General features: G+C 34.2%; 1 protein-coding gene across 2 annotated transcripts in view; it reads left to right on the top strand.

Moving 5' to 3' along the window:
- Positions 1 to 24,681, top strand: part of LOC120623418 (heparan-sulfate 6-O-sulfotransferase 1) — a 169,879-nt gene that overhangs the window by 25,068 nt on the left and 120,130 nt on the right. For both annotated transcript variants that reach the window (XM_039889442.1, XM_039889443.1), the window contains exon 3: positions 15,286 to 15,383. In XM_039889442.1, coding sequence (XP_039745376.1) covers positions 15,286 to 15,383 — 98 coding nt within the window. The remainder of the gene's footprint in view (positions 1 to 15,285; positions 15,384 to 24,681) is intronic.

Here is a 24,681-nt window from a genome sequence, read left to right as displayed (position 1 = left end):
TTTCGAAAAATCCTATCCTACTGTTCTATTTGTGTAATAAACGTGATAATTTGTCATCTATACTTATAATAAAACTGGAAGATTTCTGTACATTTAATATATTTTAAAAATTTTGACCGGGGGATGCTTTATAATCGATGCATGATTCCAAAACAGATTTTTATTAAATTTTTGTCTGTCTGTCTGTCTGTCTGTCCGGGCATCACGTGAAAACTACTGCACGGATTTAGATACAATTAAGTGTAGTGGTAGCTCACATTCCGGGTCAACATAAAGGCTACTTTTTATCCCGATAAACAATAGGTTCCCTTCGGGAAATGGGATAGAAGTTTTTATCAATTTTACTTCATAGCTCCGTTAAATTTTTACCTAATAATGAAATTAAATTTTAATAATTCTTTTTTTATTTGAAAGTGTATACTATCAAGCATGTATTCTGTAATTTTAAGGAAGATCTGATATATATTCTCTCTCTCTGAGATAAAGGGCATAACTCTTCACTGATAACAGCAAGTCGCAAGGCATAAGGGCTAAAATTTGGCAGGGACATACAATAAAGTCTGGAATAGCACATAGGCTTATTTTTATCCCGGAAAAGCAAACAGCTCCAAGAGGAGAGCATCGCTATTTTTCCGCAATTGTCTTTTAAAATCCCAGGAATTCGCGTTTTAGATAATCTTGATTTTTTGGATAGGCTCAGCTGAGGACCTGAAAAGTGACAAAGGCTGTGTGTCTGTGTGTCTTAGCGAAAAACTACCGAACGGATTTTTGTACGATTTTCACTAATGAACAGAGTGAGTCATGCGTAAGGATTAGTTTATTTTAGTATGGTTTTCTGTAAATTGGCTGAAATAAAACGATGTTTGTTAAAGATGTCATACTGACTTGGAGCTTTACTGGCGTACGCCGCGAAAATGATTGATAATACATAAAAATAATGTGCTACATGTTTAAAGTCATAATTATTACCTTCAAAAAAGTCTGGGATGCTATATGTCTAACTGTTAGGTCACAATAACCGCCTTTTGTTATAATTTGCCAATCAAAACACGGGTACAATCTAAAGATGGTGGCATTCCTATTAGAGCTAAGATTACTTTTACAAAAATCCCACTCAATAACTTCACAGCAAAAAAATAATGAAAGTGTTCGCCTTAAACAAAAAAAAAACTTGACGACTTTAGCTAGTTATCGAGTCATTATAACCATTGCCGGCTCTTAATTGCACGTTGTTTGAGTGGCAGTATGTAATTAAAAAAAAAATTATGGCTATTTTTATTTTTATATTTTCCATCGCCGGAACGTAATTTATTGTGCTAAAGCGTCATAAAAGAAGGTTAACCTGCATTTATGCAGTCGCGTGCATGTGGCAACATTCACCCAGGTTAAAACCAATCCTTATTAACATATTATACATGCGAAAGTGTGTTTGTTTGTTTGTTCGTCTTAACTAAGCAACCCATCAACTTGATTTTTGCATTGAGTTAGTTGAAAGAACAGAAAGTAACATTGTCTACTTTTTATCGCAGGAAAACAGATGATTCCTACGGGATTACGTACGTGTTTATTACGGTTATTTGCTAAATAACCGTAATAAACACGTACGAAGATCGCGGAAAACAGCTAGTGTTTATATAAGTTAAACGATTAACTAATTGCTGTATAAATCGAAATTAAATTTTTGATTTATTCACCGGTTGCTTTTGCACAACGTAAAAGCGCGTAACATAATATTTTTTGACGGCCGATGGAAAATCACATTTTGCAACAGAAACGAACGCGGATGATGTCGCGGGCAATAACTAGCCTTTCCCAGTAATATTAGAAATGCGAAAGTTGGTTTGTTTGTTTGTCCTTACTTTACGCCCTGAGTAAGCAACCATTAGACTCTATTTTTCGCCTAGAGCGTGGCGTGCACTTCATACATGCCCAAAAGCACTGCCTAACCTAAAATTGATATATAACTCGTATAGAAGACGAATTTTTTGCCCTTTTATGCAATGGACCTGCTAAATGCATACCAGGGACCTGGTGCACTCCACTGACGATAGGCTGCTTTTTATTCCAGGAAAACCGGTGAAAACCGAACCAAAAACGCGGGCAACAGCTAGTTAAAAATAAAAGTTCTCAAGTAACTAAAGAATGCATAAAGTTAAGAATAATTAATGCCTTTGAAACTGATAAAGTTAACTTACATGCCGTGTAATTATACAAGCCCGCTATAGAATCATACATAGCCGGTTAGGTTTAACTGGGTCAAGAGTTAGGTCACATCGGAGGAGGAGGAGTGTTCCGTACCGCATTGTAAATATTTAACGCCATGTTGCTTCCTGTTCCCAGCAGCGACGTGCACTTACAGCCGGAGTACTTCAACGAAACATAATCACTGGGACTTTCTTGGGATCCCATTGAATTATATCTATAGAGGCGCTATTCTAAATGAAATGTCACGCGGTGACTGCGAGTTACCCGCGGGTTTTAGGCGCTTTGCATTTCTTGTATTAGTTTAGCTAGTTTTGTTCTATATGTTATATATTATTTTAAATATAATTTTAGTAATTGTTTTTTTAATTTATTTTAAATGTATGTTTTTGTTCGCGGTGCTAGATTCGTAAAGTTTATGACACAGCCTGATGAATCTTACAGCTTATACTCTGTCTCTCTTAATCATTTTTTCTCCTTCTAACTGACAATATAGTTTTTTATTTGCCAGTTGTGGCAGTCTTTCAGTGGGTCTACAATATTACATTTATGTTTTTTCATTTTTTGTTTAGGTTTATAAGAGTTGTTGTTGTAACCTGTTGATTTTCCATTAAATAAATAAATAAATAAATCTCTACACACATTGTTTTCTCGCAAGTTTTCGTGAGCTCTCTAGCTAAGTTGTTCTGTTCTGTGCTCAATAGCCATGCGACTATTTATCTAAGTTGCAGCGCTCGCACTGCAACAGGACGTAAACACAGTAGTGATTTGTCTTCTCTATTAATATTACTCAATGTGGGTTTCTCTGTTTAGGTAAGGTTATAAATGTAACACGGAGCTATGAAGGAAAAGTCCGGTAGGTCTAGTGGTTACTAGGTTCGATTACAGAACTCGAAGGTCTGATTTTGATTCCGCGAATTAAAAGATTTTTCGTCCAGAATTTTCAATACCAGCTTGGTTGAAAATTGATGTTATCCGAATTGATAATGGATAAGCCGATAAAGCCCTCCTAACAGTATTAGAGCAGCGTGCAGGGTTACAGCTCTTAATCCCTCCCTCCTACTGTAGAGATCCGAGGGGCACAGCTGGTCGCTCCAATTTTAGGAACTACCACTATAAATGGTTTTGTTGCTCGTTATAAAATCCGATTATTGACGAACCTCACAATATACACTGCTTCAGTATATCAACATTACCGGCCCACAACAAGGCACGGGTCTCCTTCCAAAATTAGAAAGGGTTAAGGCCGTAGTTCACCACGCTGGCCCAGTGCGGTTTGGTGGACTAACATACACTTTTTATTTTGTTATTTTTTGCAGATAAAACAACAAAGCTTTACTTGATTATTAATAACTTACCCCGCGGCTTTTTCTACGTACAACAAATGCAAAGAGAACTGCCTAAAGTGAAGCTACTTACATTTGAGAAGCAGGCTTCCATTTTATTTAATTTTGGCCAAAGTCAAAGACGTTTACGCTTCTTGTAATAAGTATTTTTTTTCCATGCGAAGTATCATCCGCTATTCTTAAACAGTACCCCGACCTACTACCTCGCAACGCCCGCCCGCGCTTTTACTTCGTTTGCTCATATCCTTAGAGTTTTACTGTGATTTAAAATAGTCTCCCCGAAGAACTGAGCTATAAAATGAGAATGAGAAAAATATAAGAGTAAGTTTCACATTAAATCATTTTATTTGAATACGTGATAGGAGAGGCTTTTATAGATTGTGAGGCTTTTTAACCTAAATATATTAAATCTATGATTGAAATAAAATTTCACCTTTATTTCAAATATTCCTTAATATTGATAAGGACATTATTATCTTTCTATTTATTTTTTATTTTCTTTTATTTTCCGATTCATTTTTTTATCCTAGGAAGTAAACATGTAAATGAAATGTTACACAAAACACAGAAACCACATTTTATATATTAATTTATGTTGCATTTATTATACAAGATACAATATGTCAATTTCACAATAATAGTAATAATGAAGCTCTGCTGATTACCTGTCGCTGATCCGGGGAATCCCCCGAGCTGGGATCACAAACCCTTTCCCGCAAACGGCGCCAAATTTCCCGGATGAAACTCTTAGTTCCAATTATCTAAACTCTTAGCATCTAAATTATGATTAGTAGAAAATAATTATTTCAAAATAAAGCACGCGTAAAGCAATATGACTTTGAACCAGCCAGCAACTTTTGCTTTGCACATCTTATAAATTTCATTAAGTCACCAAGCTTTGCTTAAACTGAATTGGGTTTGTAGGTTCTGAAGTTCAAACTAACTTTAGTATTCAAACTTTGAAGACTACGGATAGTGCCCACGAGCGTTCTTTGACCTGGTTGCGAGATACTGAGCAGCGGCGGTCTTGCCAAGTATAGAAGTAGTTCATGCAAACATCGCTTTCACGTTTTGGCAGTACGTTTAAGAAGAATATAGAGCCTTGTTGGGAGATATTTTTGGGTCAATATATAGGCCACGTCATTGTGAATATTTTAACACCACGTTAGTTTCGGCATGGTAGCGGTTCGTGCTTATTGCCCCTGTTTACAATATTGAGTAGGTGGAGCGAGCAGCGAGTTCGAATAAATGTGATGCATTGGATACGGCATACGGAAATAACCAATTTTTCATTTGTTTGTAAACAAACTTTTAACTGCTTTTTGAGCGTAAATTATGTTTTAAAAATAGCACAAAAACCCATAATTTAAAGTATAAAGAGACTTGCTCTGTGAAGTATTTTTTTAATATTGATTTATATTAAAAAAATATTTTGCACTCAAAAGTAATGGAAAAATTGTTAACATGAAAGGAAAAGTAAGAAAAATAAAAATAGAGAATAGAACATTATCAAAGCGTAATTGCGATTTTTTGTATATTTAACGCGGGCAGACGATTTTCCCGGATGTTAGGTGATTACTTCGCACATGAATCAGATATTCAACATCAGAGAATATCCAAGGGATAAATAAATAATTATTAAAGTAACACGATAACTTAGCATAATTAACAAAAAAATGTGTTTTCGTAATGAACCGCGAAACTAACTTTATTTGTAAAGGTTTATTTCTAATATCTAGAAAACTATGCTAGGTAGATACTTTGTTTTATATATCCTATAGAGTTTACATAAATCCGTTTAAATGATAACTATTTCAGAGTGTTCGATAAGTTAATTTAAGAGTTTTAATGCGTTGAAATTAATGAAAATCCAATTTAGTATCTACATGTAAAGCGTTTCATATGATGTCCCATTATATAATTTAAAAATATTTTTTATTTTTTGTTATTATTAGAAAAAAAGTTGGAATACCAATGGAACAAAATTGTATATAATTTTGTTCCAATAGTATTCCAACTGTTTTTCTATAGTGTCTGTAATCAAAACAAAATTAACAATTATTCATTAAGTAAAGTAAGTTAAGTAAAACAAAGTTAACAATTATTTATAGCAAATTAATTCTCATAATATATTATGGATTTCCGCAAAGTAACGGCTGCTTCTATCCAATAAGTATAGATTCTGCTTTTCTTCAATTGAAATTGTATTTAAAAAAAATCATCATCAATGGAACAAAATTGTATATAATTTTGTTCCAATAGTATTCCAACTGTTTTTCTATAGTGTCTGTAGTCACCACAATTGACACAATCGGCTGTGACACGCAGACGGACAAAGTGGCAACATTTTTACCATTTTGGTACTGAACCCTTAAAAAATAGAAGAGCTCGCTCCTCACCGCATTGTAATCGTAGAAAGCCGCACGTCGTTTCGTCGACTGTTAGTATCGACTGCATTGCTACTGTCGACAATATTTGGAGAAGCATGTTGCCCGAATGCAAATGGGATGCATCGGATGCGACAGTCACATTTGCCTCCGTTCCTAGGAAAAAATAAAGATTTGAATGTAAATAGTTGTCTTTGGACCGCCAGACACGTATTCGACGAGGCCGGTAAAAAAAACAATAGAATGTATAAGCATGTCGCAACTAGCTACTCCTATTTTGATTTAGTAACATTGCTAGAAACTTAAACAAAGTAATATTGGATCTTAAAGTTCAAAACGTGGTCGTTGTAAGAAAAATATCTTTTGATTTTTAAATGTACAATTTTAATTTTTGCCTAGGACCAGTATTTCGGTAAAGTTGTCAGATATTGGGGGTTTTTTGCCACATAGTAATGTCTCTTGTAAAGCCAGGCCACACGCGCTCCGGTTTAGGTATTGTCTGTATCCTATTAGGCATTATGATGTTTTTTTTTAAATACAATTTCAATTGAAGAAAAGCAGAACCTATACTAATAGTATCAATGCGAAAGTATCTGTCTGTCTGGTTGTTTGTTACTTTTTCACGACTACACGGCTGAAAGGATCTTAACGAAACTTGGCAAGGAGATGGATTATATCCTGGAGATGGACATACTGTATCTTTTGTCTCAAAATATAATCTGAAATGGGGGATGAAAGTTTGTATGAAAGCCGTTATTTTTTTGTGACCTAGATACGTATAAATCGGCATTTCGGTTATCAGCTTTAAATAACAAAAATCTTTTTGAATACCAATAAATAATTGAAAACCAATTAATCTGTTAATAAAGAAACACAAAAAAAAAAAAATTTTTTTTGATTGAAAATTGATTTTATTAACATCGGGCGTACACCAACCAACAAGGCGTTCTCAGCTTGAGTTAGTTAAATATTCCGTAAATGGTTCAGTTGCCAATGGACTATACTTAAATAAACACTACACAGTTTCCTGTGTGTCCAAAATGTTGAAGTACGTGACACGATTACGCTACATCAAACAATAAGAATCTAAAGTAGTTTCAAAAAATGTAGTTTTTGTTCGACAAAAATATTTTCAGTGTGAGAATTAAAAAGGAGTTATGGGGAAATTATTAACATTATTTTATTTGAAACTAAACAAATCTACGAGGGTTCCAAACGCATCCTAGATTAATACTTAGAAGAAACAAGAATTAGAAGTGTTATATTCTTAGAAGAGAAAGAGTGTTATACTCTTTGATGGGTATTCTATTAATTAAAAATTTGTTTATTTATACACATACCCAGAGGGACATTACAGTCTCTCAATTATTATTCGTCTACTACGTCTACAAAAATAGATTTAATGAAACTCACACACAAAAAACAACATTTTTAAATACACATACGTACAGCTTTTGTAACATAAACAAAGCCTGTGACTTTGAGATGGTGATAGCAAAAAAAAAACCCTGGCTAAGTTTTTTGTGAGCTCTTCTTAGACCAGGGCGCGTTTGGAACCCTCCTACCTTTACTTTTGAGCTAACAAATGTAGTTATTACCATCACCTAACAATAATGGTAACATATTCTATCTAGATACGAATCCTTCAGTGCCTGTCTACATGAGTAAAACATTTTTGAATTAGGTTAGGTAGACTCTTTTATGTGCATCTATTCATGTGGCGTTATGGCATATCCTAGTTTTCAGAATAAAGTAACTTTATATGCACTGGTAACGAGCTTTCAACGTGACCCCCCATTTTGTTTTACAGGCGATAACCGTACCGTCGCATCGTCGCCCCTCTAATCTTTTCTAGCTCTATGTCCTCCCGAACAAAGGATAAATGTATTCAGACCCGACTTAAATTTTATACCTCATGTATGAATATGAACACGGTTACCTATAAAATCCTGCTAAGTTCACATTGTTTAACATAATGTACTGCCTCTTATTAAACGTAAGTATATTGTTGTGTAAGTGTACGTTTTCGTTGGAATGGATATCATCACGATCTTTATCATATCAACCCATTACATTATTTGACGGCCGATTGACCCTGCTTTCCGAGTCCAAGGCCGTGGGTTCGATTCCCACAACTGGAAAATGTTTGTGTGATGAGCATAAATGTTTTTCAGTGTCTTGGTGTTTATATGTATATTCTAAGTATTTATGTATATTATCATAAAAATATTCATCAGTCATCTTAGTACCCATAACACAAGCTACACTTACTTTGGGGCTAGATGGCGATGTGTGCGTTGTCTATATATATTTATTTATTTATTTTATTTTATGACCGGCCCACTACAGGGCTCGGGTTAGTATTTAGGCCGTAGTGCACCACGGTAGTCCAGTGCGGAGTGGTGGACATCACCGCTTAGTTTGGAACAGATATTGCAGTTCGTTAATGTTCATTGGTGTATGTTTCGCAGGTAGGGTTATCAGATGAAAGAGTCAAGAAAAGGCCTCATTTTCATTCAAAAATACCGAGACATATACAGTTTGAGAATATCCTCTATAACAACTCAACAATCTAATAAAAAGGTGTAATATTATCAGACGTAGATCTGAATAGAAGACTGAATTCGGTTTCCATATTTAGAAGAGTTCAACACGTGATATTTATTTATATGTAAGAAACACCTGATAAGCTGTATTTAATTGAAAATTTTAAAAATCCTGCGATTTCGTGAGATTTGCAAAACCCAGCCGCCATCCTGAGAAGAGTCCAAAAATTAGGATAGGAAGTCTTAGGATTTTGATTTTTTTTGAAAATTGTGAATTTTTAGATCCTGCAATATTGTAACCTTAGTCGTTGTGTGTTACGGCGACCTCCTTGGCGCGGAGGTAAGCGCTGTATTGCTATAAGTAGGACGCTGCGTTGCTGTCAAGTGATTTAGCGTTCCGATACGATATTCGTACTTCTACTTGGGGAGCCAGCTTTACCATCTTAGCCTATTAATACGGTGGAACCTACAGGAGAAGCCTTCCTGACCAGACTAGGGGAAATTCAGAAATTGGTATTACCAAATTACCCCTGCGGGGAATATGATTCGGGACCTGCCAATGAAGATTCCAGTGCTGACCAATGCGCTGGGGAGGTCGTCAAATGTGTATTTTCGAAAACCTATAGTCTAGTAATGACGGCCGATTGGCGCAGTGAGCAGCGACCCTGCTTTCTGAGTCCTAGGCCGTGGGTTCGATTCCCACAACTGGAAAATGTTTGTGTGATGAGCATGAATGTTTTTCAGTGTCTGGGTGTTTATATGTATATTCTAAGTATTTATATTCTAAGTATATATGTATGTAATTATAAAATTATTCATCAGTCATCTTAGTACCCATAACACAAGCTACGCTTACTTTGGGGCTAGATGGCGGTGTGTGTATTGTCGTAATATATTTATTTATTTATTTATTTATGATGTTCCAAGATCTATACTGGTATGATATGCACCGGGCTTCCTCTACAATTTTTCCTGATTTTTATTGTCAATTTCCGCTTTCCCTGCAAAAAGGTCGTTCGTTCGTATAATGAAAAGGTTCTGCAGTTTAAATAGCACCTGTTATTGGCTTCCGTGATGTATGGTATCACTAAAGTGAATTTTTACACCGTGTGTGACCCGATTTCAAAAATTGGATGTGTTTTAAATGCGCAAACTGAATTTCACTAGTTATTCCATTAGTCTTAGGGCCGGCATACATTTGGCGAGCGAGCGAGAGTATTTGCTGCCATCAAAACTATGATTAACCTATATCTTAACTCACAGTTAAACGGACACACAGTTTTGAACTTCTGTTTACCCAAATCAGATTTTATAAGTATTGTAGCTGCTATTTGTAGAAATAGGAATTTGTATGATGTTAAAACTAATTTTATTATCCTAATAGGAAATAGAGGAAATGTCAACAAACCCGATCTAATTAAACTTTTTGATTCTCTAAATACTTTAAATGTAAATAGTATAGTATTGTACACATTTCCTTATTGTGATAGTTTGCCACACCAAGAAAATACTATTAGATATAATTTAAACATGACTTTGTACAACTTATGTACATATAATAAAAAAATTCATATTATTGACTTTAGCAAGTGTGCTAAACCTTCTTATAATTTGTACCGAGATAGGTATTACCTATCACACTATTTTAAACGACAGATAGCTGTTTCGCTATCATATTTTTTTACAATTACAGCCAAGAACTTGGCTAAACAAGCTGCTTTTATTGAGCAGTGTAATAATTCTCACATTAACACCTTGGAAATCATTCCAAGTCATTCTACTTTAAACTAGTTAAGGAGACAACAGAGGTTTCCTCTTGCATAGATAAACAGACAACTGAGACTATCTCTGGCATATACAATATAAATTATATTAAGGCATTGCACAATTTAAAAGTAAACCAAAAAATATACAAAAAATCTAATTCTAATCATATCAACTTGGTTCACCAAAATATTCAATGTATTAAAGGAAAGGACTTAGAGACTTAGAGATTAGAATTATTTTTGAATGATTTACAACATTAATATTTTATGTATAACTGAACACTGGTTGAAGACTCATGAATACTTGTTTAATTTTGGTAACCACCAGGTTGGTAGTTCGTTCACCAGAGTTACTGCAATTCATGGAGGCTCTTTAATACTATTAAATAAAAATTTAAAATTTAAAAACAGAAATGATATTGTGAGCCTGTCTGTTGAACGGACAATAGAGCTAGCCTCGGTCGAATTAGAGCAATTAATAATTGTCACTGTATATAGACCACCCTTGTCTAACTTTGAACTTTTTGAAAAGGTAATGGATGAAGTGTTATTTATAATATCAAAGTCAAATAAAAAGTTAATAGTTTGCGGAGACTTTAATGTAAACATCTTAGAACGTAATTGTTTAAGTGTTAATTTATTAAATTTATTTAAAACATACAATCTTACAAATATGTTCATGGAACCAACAAGAATTACTGCCACTAGCGCCACATGTTTGGATAACATTTTTACGAATATAATTCCAATAAGTAAACACATAATTAATAAATTAGATTTTGATCATTGTGGTCAATTAATTCAATTTGAAAATGTGAAGAAAAATGTCTCCAAACATAAAATTACTTTTGTACCAGTGACATCAAACCGCATAGAGAAAATGAGAACTAGCCTCGTCAAAGACCTCCCGTTCTTACAATCGGGGACAAGTCCGAATGAGATGTACAGCTGTTTTTTCAACACGTTTCAACGACTATTTAATTCTATATTCACTAGTAAGTCGGTTGTGGTGACTGATGCTTTAGTTTTTAGTGAGTGGGCATCAATTGAACTGCATAAGAGTAGGCAAAAAATGTACGAACTTTATGCAGAACGTCAATACAATACTGATGCTGAGTTTAGAGATTGTGTTAAATTATGTTCCAGTAGTTTTAAACGCGATTGCTTCTTGGAAAAGTCCCGATACATACAGAATAAAATAAAAAATAGCAATAACGTAATCAAAACTACTTGGAAAATAATTAATGAGGAGACGGGAAGAGTACCACCGCGGCATAGTAACTTTAAACTTAATGTAGATAATAAAGACTTATCATCTGATTTCGAGGTGGCTATTGCTTTTGAAAACTTTTTTACTAACATTCCTATCTCCACCACTAAATCATTGAACTCTTCACCAGATATTGCTCTCTCTCTATTGAAGAATAACGTGCCCGAGTGTAAAAACGCTTTTAAATTCAGCCATGTTAGTGGCTCTGACGTTATTAAAGCCTTTAAATTATTAAATAATAAAAAAACAAATGACTTGTGGGGCATTTCCGTTGAAGTTCTCAAATCACTAATTGATATCGTTGCACCCGATTTAGCATTAATATTTAATAACTGTATAGATTGTGGTGTGTTTCCTGACTTAATAAAACATAGTAAAATAGTTCCTTTGTTTAAATCGGGTAGTACTTCTGACCCCACTAACTTCAGACCAATATCAGTACTGCCCACTTTCAGTAAAATTTTTGAAAAACTTATTTTAAATCAGTTACTTTCCTATTTTCATAAGTATGATTTACTCCACGTTAAATAATTTGGTTTTACACGGGGTCGCTCAACTATCGACGCTGGTGTTGAGCTAATACATAATATATTTGAAGCTTGGGAGGAGTCACGTGATGCACTTGGTGTGTTCTGTGATTTGTCTAAGGCGTTTGATTGTGTTGTACATGAAACGTTAGTCAGAAAACTACACCACTATGGAATTCAGGGTGTAGCTCTCGACTTGATTAGTTACTACTTGCGTGATAGGGTGCAAATGGTAGACGTTAATGGAAAGCGGTCTAATGGGTCATTTGTGAAAATTGGTGTTCCACAGGGTTCTATATTAGGACCTTTTCTATTCCTTATTTACATTAATGACCTGCCTTACCTTGTTAAGGACAATCACGGGATAGTATTGTTTGCTGATGATACATCACTTATGTTCAAAATTAAGAGACGTGAATTAGCTTTAGACGATGTAAACAACTATCTCGCTAAAGTAGTACAATGGTTTGAAGCTAATAATTTGGTTTTAAATGAAAATAAAACTAAGTGCATAAAATTCACATTACCAAATGTTAAACATGTAAAAACCACTATACTAATTAATAATGAGGAATTGAATCCGGTGGATACAACAGTATTTCTAGGAATAACGTTAGATGCTAAACTTCAATGGGGCCCGCATGTAAATAATTTATCGAACAGGCTTAGTTCTGCTGCCTATGCAGTAAAGAAGATACGCCACCTGACAGACATAGAAACTGCTAGGCTAGTCTATTTTAGTTACTTTCACAGCATTATGTCATATGGAATTTTACTATGGGGTAATGCTGCTGATATTGGCACTATTTTCGTGCTGCAGAAGAAGGCTGTTCGTGCGATCTATAAAATGGGTCCGAGAGAGTCATTGAAAGATAAATTTAAAGATGTTAAAATAATGACACTCTATAGCCAATACATATTTGAAAATTTAATGTATGTTCACAAAAATATATCAAAATTTAAAAGAAAATGTGACTGCAATAATTTGAACGTTAGAAGCAAAAATAAACTTGCAGTGCAGTACACTAGACTACACAAAATAAGCAATTCATTTAAAGGAAATTGTATACAATTTTACAATAAATTACCGGTTGATATCTTGGGGATGTCACTAAAGAAGTTCAAAGTTTGTATTAAGCGAAAGCTTATAGAAAAGTCCTATTATAGTATAAAGGATTACGTAAACGATAAAAAAGCTTGGGTGTAAACAATTGCTCTAACCAGGTTGCTTCTTAAATATTTTCTAATGACAATGTGAGATGGTGATCACAAAAAGAACACCCGGCTAAGTTTGTTGTGGGCTTCTTCTTAGACCAGGGCGCGATTGGAACCCTCGTAGCTTTAGTTTTAAGTTTACGATTGTAGTTATCGCCATCACTACTCACTGCTATGTACACATTTTGTATATAATAACGCATCAAAAGTGCCATCTATGTGCCTATTTGAATAAAGAAATATTTGACTTTGACTTTGACTAACATTACGGATGTTGAAATTAAGCCGAAAATTATAGTCAAAAATTTAAATTGTGATGAAAATTAAAAAAAAAGAATAACATTTCCAATTGTACTCATACAACACGTATGTTTTTATCTCAATCTGTAGTTTCGTTTTCGTGAAATACTCACCATGGTATATAATGAATTATTATAATTTTCATTCCGCAAATTATTTACTATTGATTTTTATTACGCGAACGTTCCGCCAAGAGCGCTAGTTGTACATAGGTGGAATTTGAGCTGCAAAATAAGTTATAAAGTTCGATTTTATTCTGAAATTAGTTTTCCTATACTCGATAACGACCCTTCTACTGCGATTGTACTAACATTAATCAATTCAATTTTATTTATGCAATTTTATTTTTTTGCTAATACAGGTAAATAGGTGTTACAGAAAAATTATGCAGATCTTAACTGTACCACACCAAATTGGCATGCAAATTGTTGTCAGGGTAGTATTTAAATTTTACAATTTTAGGTACAATAAAGATATTGACAATTACAATAATATGAATTACAATTATGAAATAATGTTTATAACACAATACAATTAATAAATAATTAATTACATTTAAGTTTATATGAATACAAATAAATTAATAATTACTAACGAATGTCATTTTAAATTCTCATAAATAGTAGCAAAATAACGTTTATTTAAATATTGAAATAACTTATCTTTAAAATATTTTATGTCATTTATTAGTGGCTTCATTTCGTGCAGATTTGACACAATGATAGACCCAAGCTCACCGGAAATACGACAAGGCGAATATGACAGAAATGTCACATTTAAAGGAGCGCGTGCTATATCGCTTTTCTTATTAAAATCCCACTTTAGTGAATTTCTACACCGTCTTTGACCCAATTCTGCGCCGGATACGCTTTACTTGTGCAGAGTTACTGATTTCACTGGTCATTTCCGCGCTTCGTGCGAGACTCAAAGAACCTCCGGCCCGCCGCCCGGAGGGGGAACTGAAAAGGCTTTGCATTTTAAATCGTGTGTGTGTTATAGGCTTTTCACATTTAAATTTCTTTGAGATTATATATTTTAAACATCCGAGCGAGTATAAAATAATATCTAGTGAAGTAGTAAATATAATATGCAAGTGCGCTCGTTAGTTATAAATATGCCAAAACCAAAATCCTAAAACAGTCTGTCTTCTAATTTGAAGAAGACATGTCATTCCGATAACGTGGGATAATAAAACACAAAAGATTACATTCTTCACAAATTAACTGCAAAAGATACTTATTAAAGTGCATCTATTAATTAAACTAATTTCTTGAAGACGTATCTTATATTATTTAATATCCTGCACCTATTTTCCTTTTTTTCTATTATTATTTCACTGTTTTATTTTGTTGTTTGTATATTTTTTTGTATCATTGCTTTAATAACACTAATTAATTCGTTTAGTTTATATTCTATTATGCAATAAAAATAAAAATACTGATAGTTTTAATTTTAATTCAATATTGCTAGTTCAATTCGTTTAGTTTAGTCTTGATGTTCAAGTTTTACCCCAACGGCGGTTCAAGTACCTATATGGAAATTAGCTGAATGAATGAATCTGAATATGAATAAGAGCAAGAAGATACTACTACTAGATAATTTAAGAGATTTATCGATAAAGTAAGGATTGCGCTAGATTTATTTGCATCTCTATGTTTATGTTAAGCTTCACATCCACACATTTGTATCAATTGAGATATTATACGATTCAATTTTTTCTTTGCAGAGGCCGTGCAACTGTCAACGGGCGCGTAAACGCTGCCATTGTTTTCGTCCGCACAGCAACGAAATATGGCTCTTTTCGAGATACTCAACCGGCTGGAAGTGAGTACCACTTGCCTGACACATACCTTCCAATATATTCCCACACGATGACAAACTAAATTATTGCGCACCTTAAAAATAAACGATTCTCACGGCTTTTTGTAGTCATAATTTTCGAAACATTCGGTTCGTCTGTGACAACTACACGTGTCTCATTTTAATCTCGTTTCACGACAGGCGACGAAGTATTTGCCCCTGCTCGCTACCATATTTAAGAGCGATAAATTCATGTCACAATAACAATTTGGCGGCATGAAGTTTGAATTTGAATTATTATTGTTCAACACATCGATACGATTACATCACCAAGGCGCTGAGGCCCGCCGTGTCCTCGGACTTGAGCGCCGTCTCACCTCATTTTGGGCATGCAAATGTCCCGAATATGCGTACTTGGTGTACAGCCATGCAAATTACCTCTCCACACTATTGTCCACTGCCCTTGGGGATTATACGACCGTTCGATTATACGTGGTGCGAATTGCTGAGCGAAATCGATTTTTGATTTGACTAGATGACTGGAATTTTCAATTCGGCAGTTGGAAGGATCACAAATCACAAACCCTTTCTGTACATATTGCTCTTCCGGAGGCCCACCGGGTATTGGCACTGAATTACGTACAAAGGTTGCGTACTTTGGTATTCGGCTATTATCCCAAGTAAGCACGCGTTCACAATGTTGATTGTGCCTTCGGTTATTTTATGATCGTTGTTAACAATTGGCAATGAATTTGTAGTCATTGAGTACATCAATTTCGTAGTGTTCCTGCTGTTACTTTATTGATATGCTTGACGTGTGCGTCGTAAATTAACGCACCATAACGCTGAGCTGTCGGTCTATTGAATGGGAGCCACGTGCAATCAAATAAGAATCAGAATTATTAGCTACTGTTTCTAACGATAAGGGCGATGAATACATTTAGAAATCAATATTCTTTCATTGTTATCTCAGTCCTCTTTTCATCATAGAATCTTTTCTACATTATGTCAGCGATAAAATATTTCTTATCTCATGAATAAAGCTGCACCTTGTTTAGTTTTTAATGTTTATTTTATCTTCGAAGCGGAGTTCAAGCCATCTAAAAAATACTTTGATAAAACTCTATTCTTTAAAACAGTCATTTATATGGCTACAGCGTGATGTATTCTTTCCTGGCGTAATGTGTATCTTCAATTTTACTGTATACAAAGGCTCGTTTTGGTGCCGAAGGATGGGACTATCTAAAAGTTGTGTCAACTTAACGATCCATTCAATGTTCTCAAGAATGATTATTTTATTCAAAGTTAAATGTTTACTTACTACTTTTGATTTTAGAATTGATATTTACATTTTCAAAGTAAAACCTTTTATTATTCATGACGTTGATAGTCGCTTTACTATTAATCTGGTTGCATTTCTACTAGTTAGTGCATTGCTGTTGGAGTAGTATAAGGAAGGTTATGAGATTTCAAGACAAGGCATTTTTAAGCTATTTAAATTGTTCCCACGGGGTGACCGGGGATAAAAGTGACGTTACTACCGCATTAGCTGGCGGCTATTAAGTCCGTTACTCTTTCTACGAGACCTCCCAAGGCGTCCAAAGCGAGCGGTCTCAGCCTTTTGACAAACTTACGATAAGTCATTTTAAAACAGTGCAAGCGATTAACACTCCTAACTTCTGATTCACTAGTTACAAAGGAACTGAACTCGACCATAATTCTCCGTGACTGTGCTTATCATTGTTCATCCTTGAGATTAGCTCTGCGTTCTTGTCTGTTTGTTTATATGGCTTTAGTAAACATACTCCTAAAACCCGTATATGGCTTTTAGCACATTGTTTATAATGATTGATGCTTTATCAATTATAACAAAACAATTTCATTTATTAAAATCAATAATTGTGATAATTGATTCTCAAAGAGCCTAAAAAGCTTAAACAAATCATTTACGAGGCATCATTTTAATCCTCTTATCTAACAAGCATTTAACAATTCCAAGAAATCGAATTTTATTGAATTCGCAGTACGCTTACTAATTAGACACTTTTTGGCAGTTTCAATTAAGGCCAATTTCAACTCTTAACCAGTTTATCGCCTCCCTGTACGTTATATTGTAAATAAAGTGAAATTTTGTTTCATTAAACGCTATTAATTTAATTATTTCTCAGAGCATTTCATTAAAACTTGTTTTATAATAAGTTCTTACGCTTACTATTAAAAAAAATTGTCTACCAATTTATTGTCTGTCATAATATTTTTTTGATTATAAAGTCAATTTGCTATAACATTCATTTATGTATATTTTATGTGATACACAAAATGTATTTATTGAAATAATTCACCTAAAATCTCCTAAAAGTCCTATAAATTATATCATCAATTTCACGATTAATGAAATAGAATTTTAGAATAAGTTAACTAAATTAAAGCTTTCAGGTGTATCATTTATTTTGAATTCCCTAAGGTTAATATCTTTTCTTTCATTATCATCTTTATTTATTGGCCTTTATCATACAGAGTTTACCAAATCTTTTATTAAAATCTATTTATTTATTTTGGTTGTGATGATACAATAACATTACAGCTCTAAGAGTTTAATCTACCGACTGGTGGTCACGTTCCAGTTCAAATAAATCGAATTTATATATCTATTATATAATACGTTAACTAATTAAAGTTTGCAGTTTCAATTCAGTTCAGTTTTAACGAGTTCTTCCTATCTGCGACCCTATCTATCACCCTACAGTTATCTTTCATCGTAAATTAACTCAAATTATCTGTCTCCAACCTCCACTCGCTCTTCTCTTGGCATATTGAAAGCCGTAACTTATATTCTAAACACGACGCCAATGTTCCGCTCCGAAAGGAGAAAAAATTAATTTGTGTATTCAACTACCTTTTTTTTCTCCTTTCAACGCCGCGCGGGGCTTACTAATATTATCCATTCATCTTAGTGCTAGAGCGTCTACAAGCGAAATACGAAATGTAACTTTCATTACAATAAAAGAATTTGAAATGTTGAGATTGCTAGATTTTTTTGTATTTCGTTTTATGATTGTTAGCAAGTGGTTATGACGTTCGTGACCTTCAAAACTTAAGATTTGATTTTTACACTAACAACAAGTTAGCGTTTGAGAACGATATGACCTGATGAAGTACAGATTTTATAGAATTAAATATAACAGATTAAAAGAAAAATATGACCGCATTTAATTCTATCACCATCACTTACTTACCGTTAAATGCCCAAACAAATTGTGTTTAAAAAAAGTGCATACTACGGGAACATAATTTTCCAACTAAACGTAGTATAGATTGTGTTAAATTGAAATTGGCAGAAATTTGCGATTTTAGGCAGCTAGTTAATTAAAAATGACAGCGTACATTTGGACTAAACCGTTTCCTGTAGTGATTCAATTGGTTTGATTTTTTTATTGTACACCTTGAAATGCAGACATACATACTGTACATAACCAGAGTTGGTTAAATTATTTTTTTACTACTACTGTACTTTTTAAATATAGTATAAAATTTAAAGAAAAAGTATGTCCTCCGGAAACATACTATTTTTTTTAGTTCAACTTATATTCTATGTTTGTGTATCTCTCGCAATAAATATACCCACAATGCTATTATGATGAATAGCATCTGTCAAGAACTCCCCACACCTTCTTCTGTTCTGTTTAATTGGATTAAAACCTGATAGATTTTATCAGATAAGCTCGAAGTTTAGGACATCCGATCTTAGGCGATTTAATCCGATCTTAATCCGACTGTAGAAAGGTGTAGGCAGTAGAGTCCTTGTGTTATAAAAAATATTCATATTAATAATTTTATATACGGCTACATTAAACCCACAATATTACTTTGTGTAATCTAAAATGTTTTGATAACAAAAGAGATATGCTGTAAAATTTTAACTTGCTTATTTCACCTAAAATAACTTGTTTGTATTTAATTCCGTTCTTAGGATTAATCAGTATCTGTCACTCCTTCGCACTTAGCACTGTTTACTTTTGGTATTTCTACAATAATTTATAATGTCTCTCTCTTCGTCTGTCTTCGGACGGACGCTTTCTACTCTTGTTATTTATTGTTACAGTTTTAGAACCATATTTACAATATCAACATTTGAATATATCAGATTCCTAACTAAGCTTTATGTAGTGAGTAAAATTGAAAGTTGAAGCATCTTGATGGTGTTTATAAGACAGTCTTGGATATGTTGTCAGTCTTATGTGACCATGTAACGCCATTTAAATTTCCGTTCCTCGAGACAGGAAAAACATCTCTATTACCATACAATTACCAAACTTGCTAGTTTTGGTTTTTAAGAAGCGGAACTTTGAAGTTTTCGCCAGCCACACTTTCAATTTCATCTGCCCACCGTGTGTGCGGCCCCGTTTTCTAATGCCGTTAGACATTTCCTCCTAGTCCTCACTTAGTCTTTGTTAAATGGAAAGTACCCTTTTGAAATGCAGAGTTTTATATGAGTAAAAACTCTTTGTAACGAGGACCTTTAAAAGTGAAGAGTTTTATATGAGTAACACAACATGCATGGCTTGCTTGCGCGTGCCGTGCCTCAAGCAGGCAGCGGGTGGCGTGCATGAGTCTGTAGGGTCGTAAGTCATACCCCTAATTGCCTTCTACACGGCATCGTATTGCAACGTGAGTCGCATGGTGGTACGGCTTTGTTCGTGGGGTGGTAATTAACCGCGACAATTAAAGGCACGTGAGGTAACTGGTAAGCTCAAGCCAATAATCTCCAAATCCATACAAATATTATAAACATAATGATTTTTTTGTTTATTTTTAGTCGATAATTTACGAAACCACTGAACGATTTTAATAATGATTTTAGAAAGCTGTTTTATTCTTAAGTAAAATGAGCTACAATTATTTCAGTAAAAACAGGTTTTTCTTTAAAAAAAAAGTCCGCGGAAACATATACCTATGTAAGAAAAAATTGTAAAAGTCAAAACAACGTATTTTTTATCTCAAAAAAGTGAATTTAAAATGTAAGTTTTGCGCATAAAATAACAAAAAATTGTCAGTCATATTGGAAAACGTATGCAAAAGGGAGGTACGGGAGAGGTTTTGGTCTACTGGTACGTTATCCCTGTGGTAAATATTATAACATAACGTTACGCTTACGAAATTTAGTTAAGCCAAGTGAATCGGTGGGGAACAGGTTAACTAGCTGTTCCACGCTGTTTCATGAGTATTATTGTTTTATTATCTATGCAACGCAAACAATCTTACGGTGTTTTTTTAAAGAACAAAAACAATAGCCGAGGAAGTCGCAGACAACAGCCAGTATACTGTAATTGAGTCAATTGTTTTGTTTGATTTATAATTCAGCTACCTAGACAAATCGTTCCGGAATACAAATTTTGCTATGCGCAATAATATGGATTAAAGAAAATAATTAAAAAACTGTGCGTGACAACAATAACTGTTTTGCACGCTAACAACTTCATGTATCCGAGCGTGAACCATCACGAATTTATTTCACCAATGCCCGAAATGGATATACAAGTATCATTATTTGAATATGTATGGAAGATTCACTTTGGCCCCGTATGAACTGTGTTTCTGGAGTTTATGTATCATATTCTATAAAACTTCATTTAGAAGTTAGTTGTGTTCGCAAAGCTTCTTGAAGCAATATTAAAAGGTTGTCTGGAGGGGACTGCTTCCAGTGATAAGGCCGCCTGTGCGTATATATTAACCTTTATTGTCCCGGGATAAACGTATCCTATGTCCATCTCCAGAATGCAAACTACATGTGTGCCAAATCACATCAAGCTCGATTCAACGGTTGAGCCAAACATAGTTAACATACAAGGAAATTGGTGTAGATATCATAACCATATTACAATGAGAGCCGTAGCTAAGTGGGAAAACGCTCAGGCCGCAATTGCCAGATAAGAGTCGCAATTGCAAATTCTTTCGGTTCAGACATTTTTATATGCGATTAAAAAAATATATAAATTTTGTATTTCCTCCAAGTGTAGGTAAAAAAACCGAATATATATTATAAAATAAATAATAGTAATTGTTTATTGTTCAATAAAACATATGTACAAGTTACATTACTTCTGCACAATAGGTATAACTTATATTATGGTTACAATTTACTTGGATGTACAAAAGCAACTGTCCCTAAGCTAGGTATAAACCTGTGTTTTAGGCGACAGTGCCCTCCATATGAATATGGTTCGTTTAAACAAAAAAAACGTAGCACTGTAATGTATATTACCAACATTTGTTGGTCATTCATTCATTTTGGGAATCACATATTTATTATGATACTTAATACGTTCTATGGGAAACTTATTTTAGTCTCGTATAACTTGCCATTCTAAAAACCAAGTCTCTATCATGTACCAGCATTACACAACATCTACAATTACAATGAAACGGGAATATACCTCATACAAACAAAAGGAGCTTGCAGTCCGTAGAAATACCTATGGTGGAAATAACTCAAACCTAGTTATTTATAAATAGCTCAAGCGAGAAACAATGTTACGAAGAAAAGTAATAGGTACCTTCACGTTCAGTAAGGTACAAATGCATCTATATATATATAAAAGAAAGTTGTGTTAGTTACACCATTTATCACTCAAGAACGGCTGGACCAATTTTTATGATATTTTATTTTTTGGATTCGTCTTAGACCGGAATAGGATGATAAGTATTAAAATGTAACATTCATAAAAAAAAAACCGCGATACGAAGTTCGCCGGGATAGTATAAGTACTAGTATAAGGATATAGGCAAATGTTGGCTTGAAGATTCCTTCTTGGTACTTCTAATAATGTAACATACGGTAGCTGCATCGCCAGTTCTTTATTCTTGGCTGGGCCTTGGCTGACACACTATCGTGTGCCTTGATCTTTGAACCCTGCGAAAGGAAGACTATTTTTTTTTTGCACGCCTCATAAGCGAAGCGTTGAGGTTGTGCTCTACTCTCGACATTTCTAAAAAAGCAGTTTTCTCGAAACTGAAATTGATTTTCTGTTATTTATATTGCACTTACAGGTTAATTTGAGTACACTAATATCAAGTCAAGTAATTTGTCAGGCACATAAAATACATTTCAATAACAATTTTTTTGTTTAACATAGTAAATAATAACATTAAACATAATCTTTTCTGGACGTCCGTGTATGGACGGGTGTATGTGACATCAAAATTGGTCGAAAAAATGATCGTATCGGAATATTTTTTTTTTAATTATCTAAAGTAACACACGACATAATTTCTTAGTTAATATGAGCGTTAAATTCACTGTCGTTAAATTTCCATGTAATTATTCTAGCTAATATTAATTGTAACTTTCAATGTGAAATCATTATGACATTGAATGTCACCGTGTCTTGTTTACAAAAAATGAATAAATTTGTAATGAGCATTGAAAGTTTCAGTTAATAAAAATTCAATTTTATTGTGAAAAAAATGAGATTATGAGGCGTGCACTTTTGGATTTTCCAAATTTTTTAATATTTGACGCACCAAGGAGATGGCCGGCTAATGGTAAAGAAAAAACCATCGCCAACAGAAGAAGCGACAGCTACCTGAGGCGTAGTTTGTAAGCCTCATGTTGCCTGTAATTACATCGGCAACCACAGCAATTCGGCTTGGCGGCAGAAATAAGCTCGGCTGTAGTGCGTCTTCGGACGAGCTTTGTCATGAAAAGCTCTAATAACTCTAAAAACTTATTCGATTTGGAGTGAGAACTGATGGATTAACGGTGTACCGCAAGGGACCGTTGTCAAAAACAGGTGATAGCCTAGTAAGTAGTATTATAAGGCTTCGGTTTCCCTTTTGGAGGGAACAAGTTCGATCCCGGCACGAACCTCTAAATTTCGGAGTTAAGTGCGTTTTTAATTTCAGCAATTAAAAATCACTTGCTTTAACGGTGAAGGAAAACATCGTGAGGGTATCTCCATGCCTGAGATTTCTCCAATTTTCTAGGACGCTCGAAGTCTACTTCCACGGCCTTTACCTCTCCCATTCTGAGAGGAGACTAGAGCCCTAGGGCCGGTGATGATGACCGATTTAGAATCCTATATTGATCTGAAGTCAAACTTGCTAACTATTAAATAAACGAATCAGTTGCGCCGGCCATCGTAAATGTAAATGGATAGTACCCAATGCGCATTTTGTTTCTTACACTCAGTTCTACCGATCTATTTACGCACGATGGGTAAAATTTCGAACACCTTTCTTGGAATTACGACACACTATCTATATACTTATCTATACTAGGTATTTTTGTATATCTGAACGCGCTAATTTAATGAACATCCGGTGAGATTTTAAATTTTTTTTCGCTTTCGATGTTTTATTTATTGGGGAAGGTTATATACACACTGTATAACTACGATCTTAAGTCTATTGCCATCATTATCGACATTGATTTCTAATTTTTGTCACTCGAGAGTTCCACTCACACGTTTTAGATGACTAATTATATCTCTATTTGTGATAGAACGCTATTGTGACGTAAATGCTCTCTTTAATAGGTACACTGTTTGACAGCCGACTGGCGCAGTGGGCAACGACCCTGCTTTCTGAGTCCAAGGCCGTGGGTTCGATTCCCACAACTGGAAAATGTTTGTGTGATGAGCATTAAGTGTTTTACAGTGTCTGGGTGTTTATATGTATTTTCTAAGTATTTATGTATATATAATTCATAAAAATATTCATCAGTCATCTTAGTACCCATAACACAAGCTACGCTTAGTTTGGGGCTAGGTGGCGATGTGTGTATTGTCGTAGTATATTTATTTATTTTATTTATTACTGTACCTAGTTATGAACTATTTCTTGATATATGCATGTGTTTATTAAATATGATGCGTCCGTTTCTGATTACATCATCGCGGCTGACACTAAACAACTGAATATCTTTATTAGTATGATAAACAAGAAACTAGAACTATCGCGCGAATTAATCGGTCATTGACCTCTGTGCGGACATGCATCTACCGTTGCCTGTTATATAATTGTCTGTTGTGTTTATATTAGTAAGAAAGCTTAGAAGAATTCAGCGGGCGATGAAGATAGATATGTTGGGTTCCCCCAACATATCTCTCTTCATCGCATCGTGGAAGTATATCTACATAATTTAGTGAGATTAGAATCATATATATGTTTTTGGAAGAAACAAAGATACTGATATTGCTCAACGAATAGCGAGGGTTTGGTATATAGTTTGGTTATCATACTATGTACCATATTACTATATACATATTCGGTTGATATAGGAGCCCCAGGGTTCTGGAATATGGATCTCGCACTGGACAAAGCA

The sequence above is a fragment of the Pararge aegeria genome, chromosome 4 (genome assembly GCF_905163445.1).
Source record: "Pararge aegeria chromosome 4, ilParAegt1.1, whole genome shotgun sequence".
Lineage (NCBI taxonomy): Eukaryota > Metazoa > Arthropoda > Insecta > Lepidoptera > Nymphalidae > Pararge > Pararge aegeria.
This window is presented reverse-complemented; position numbering and strand designations above follow the sequence as displayed.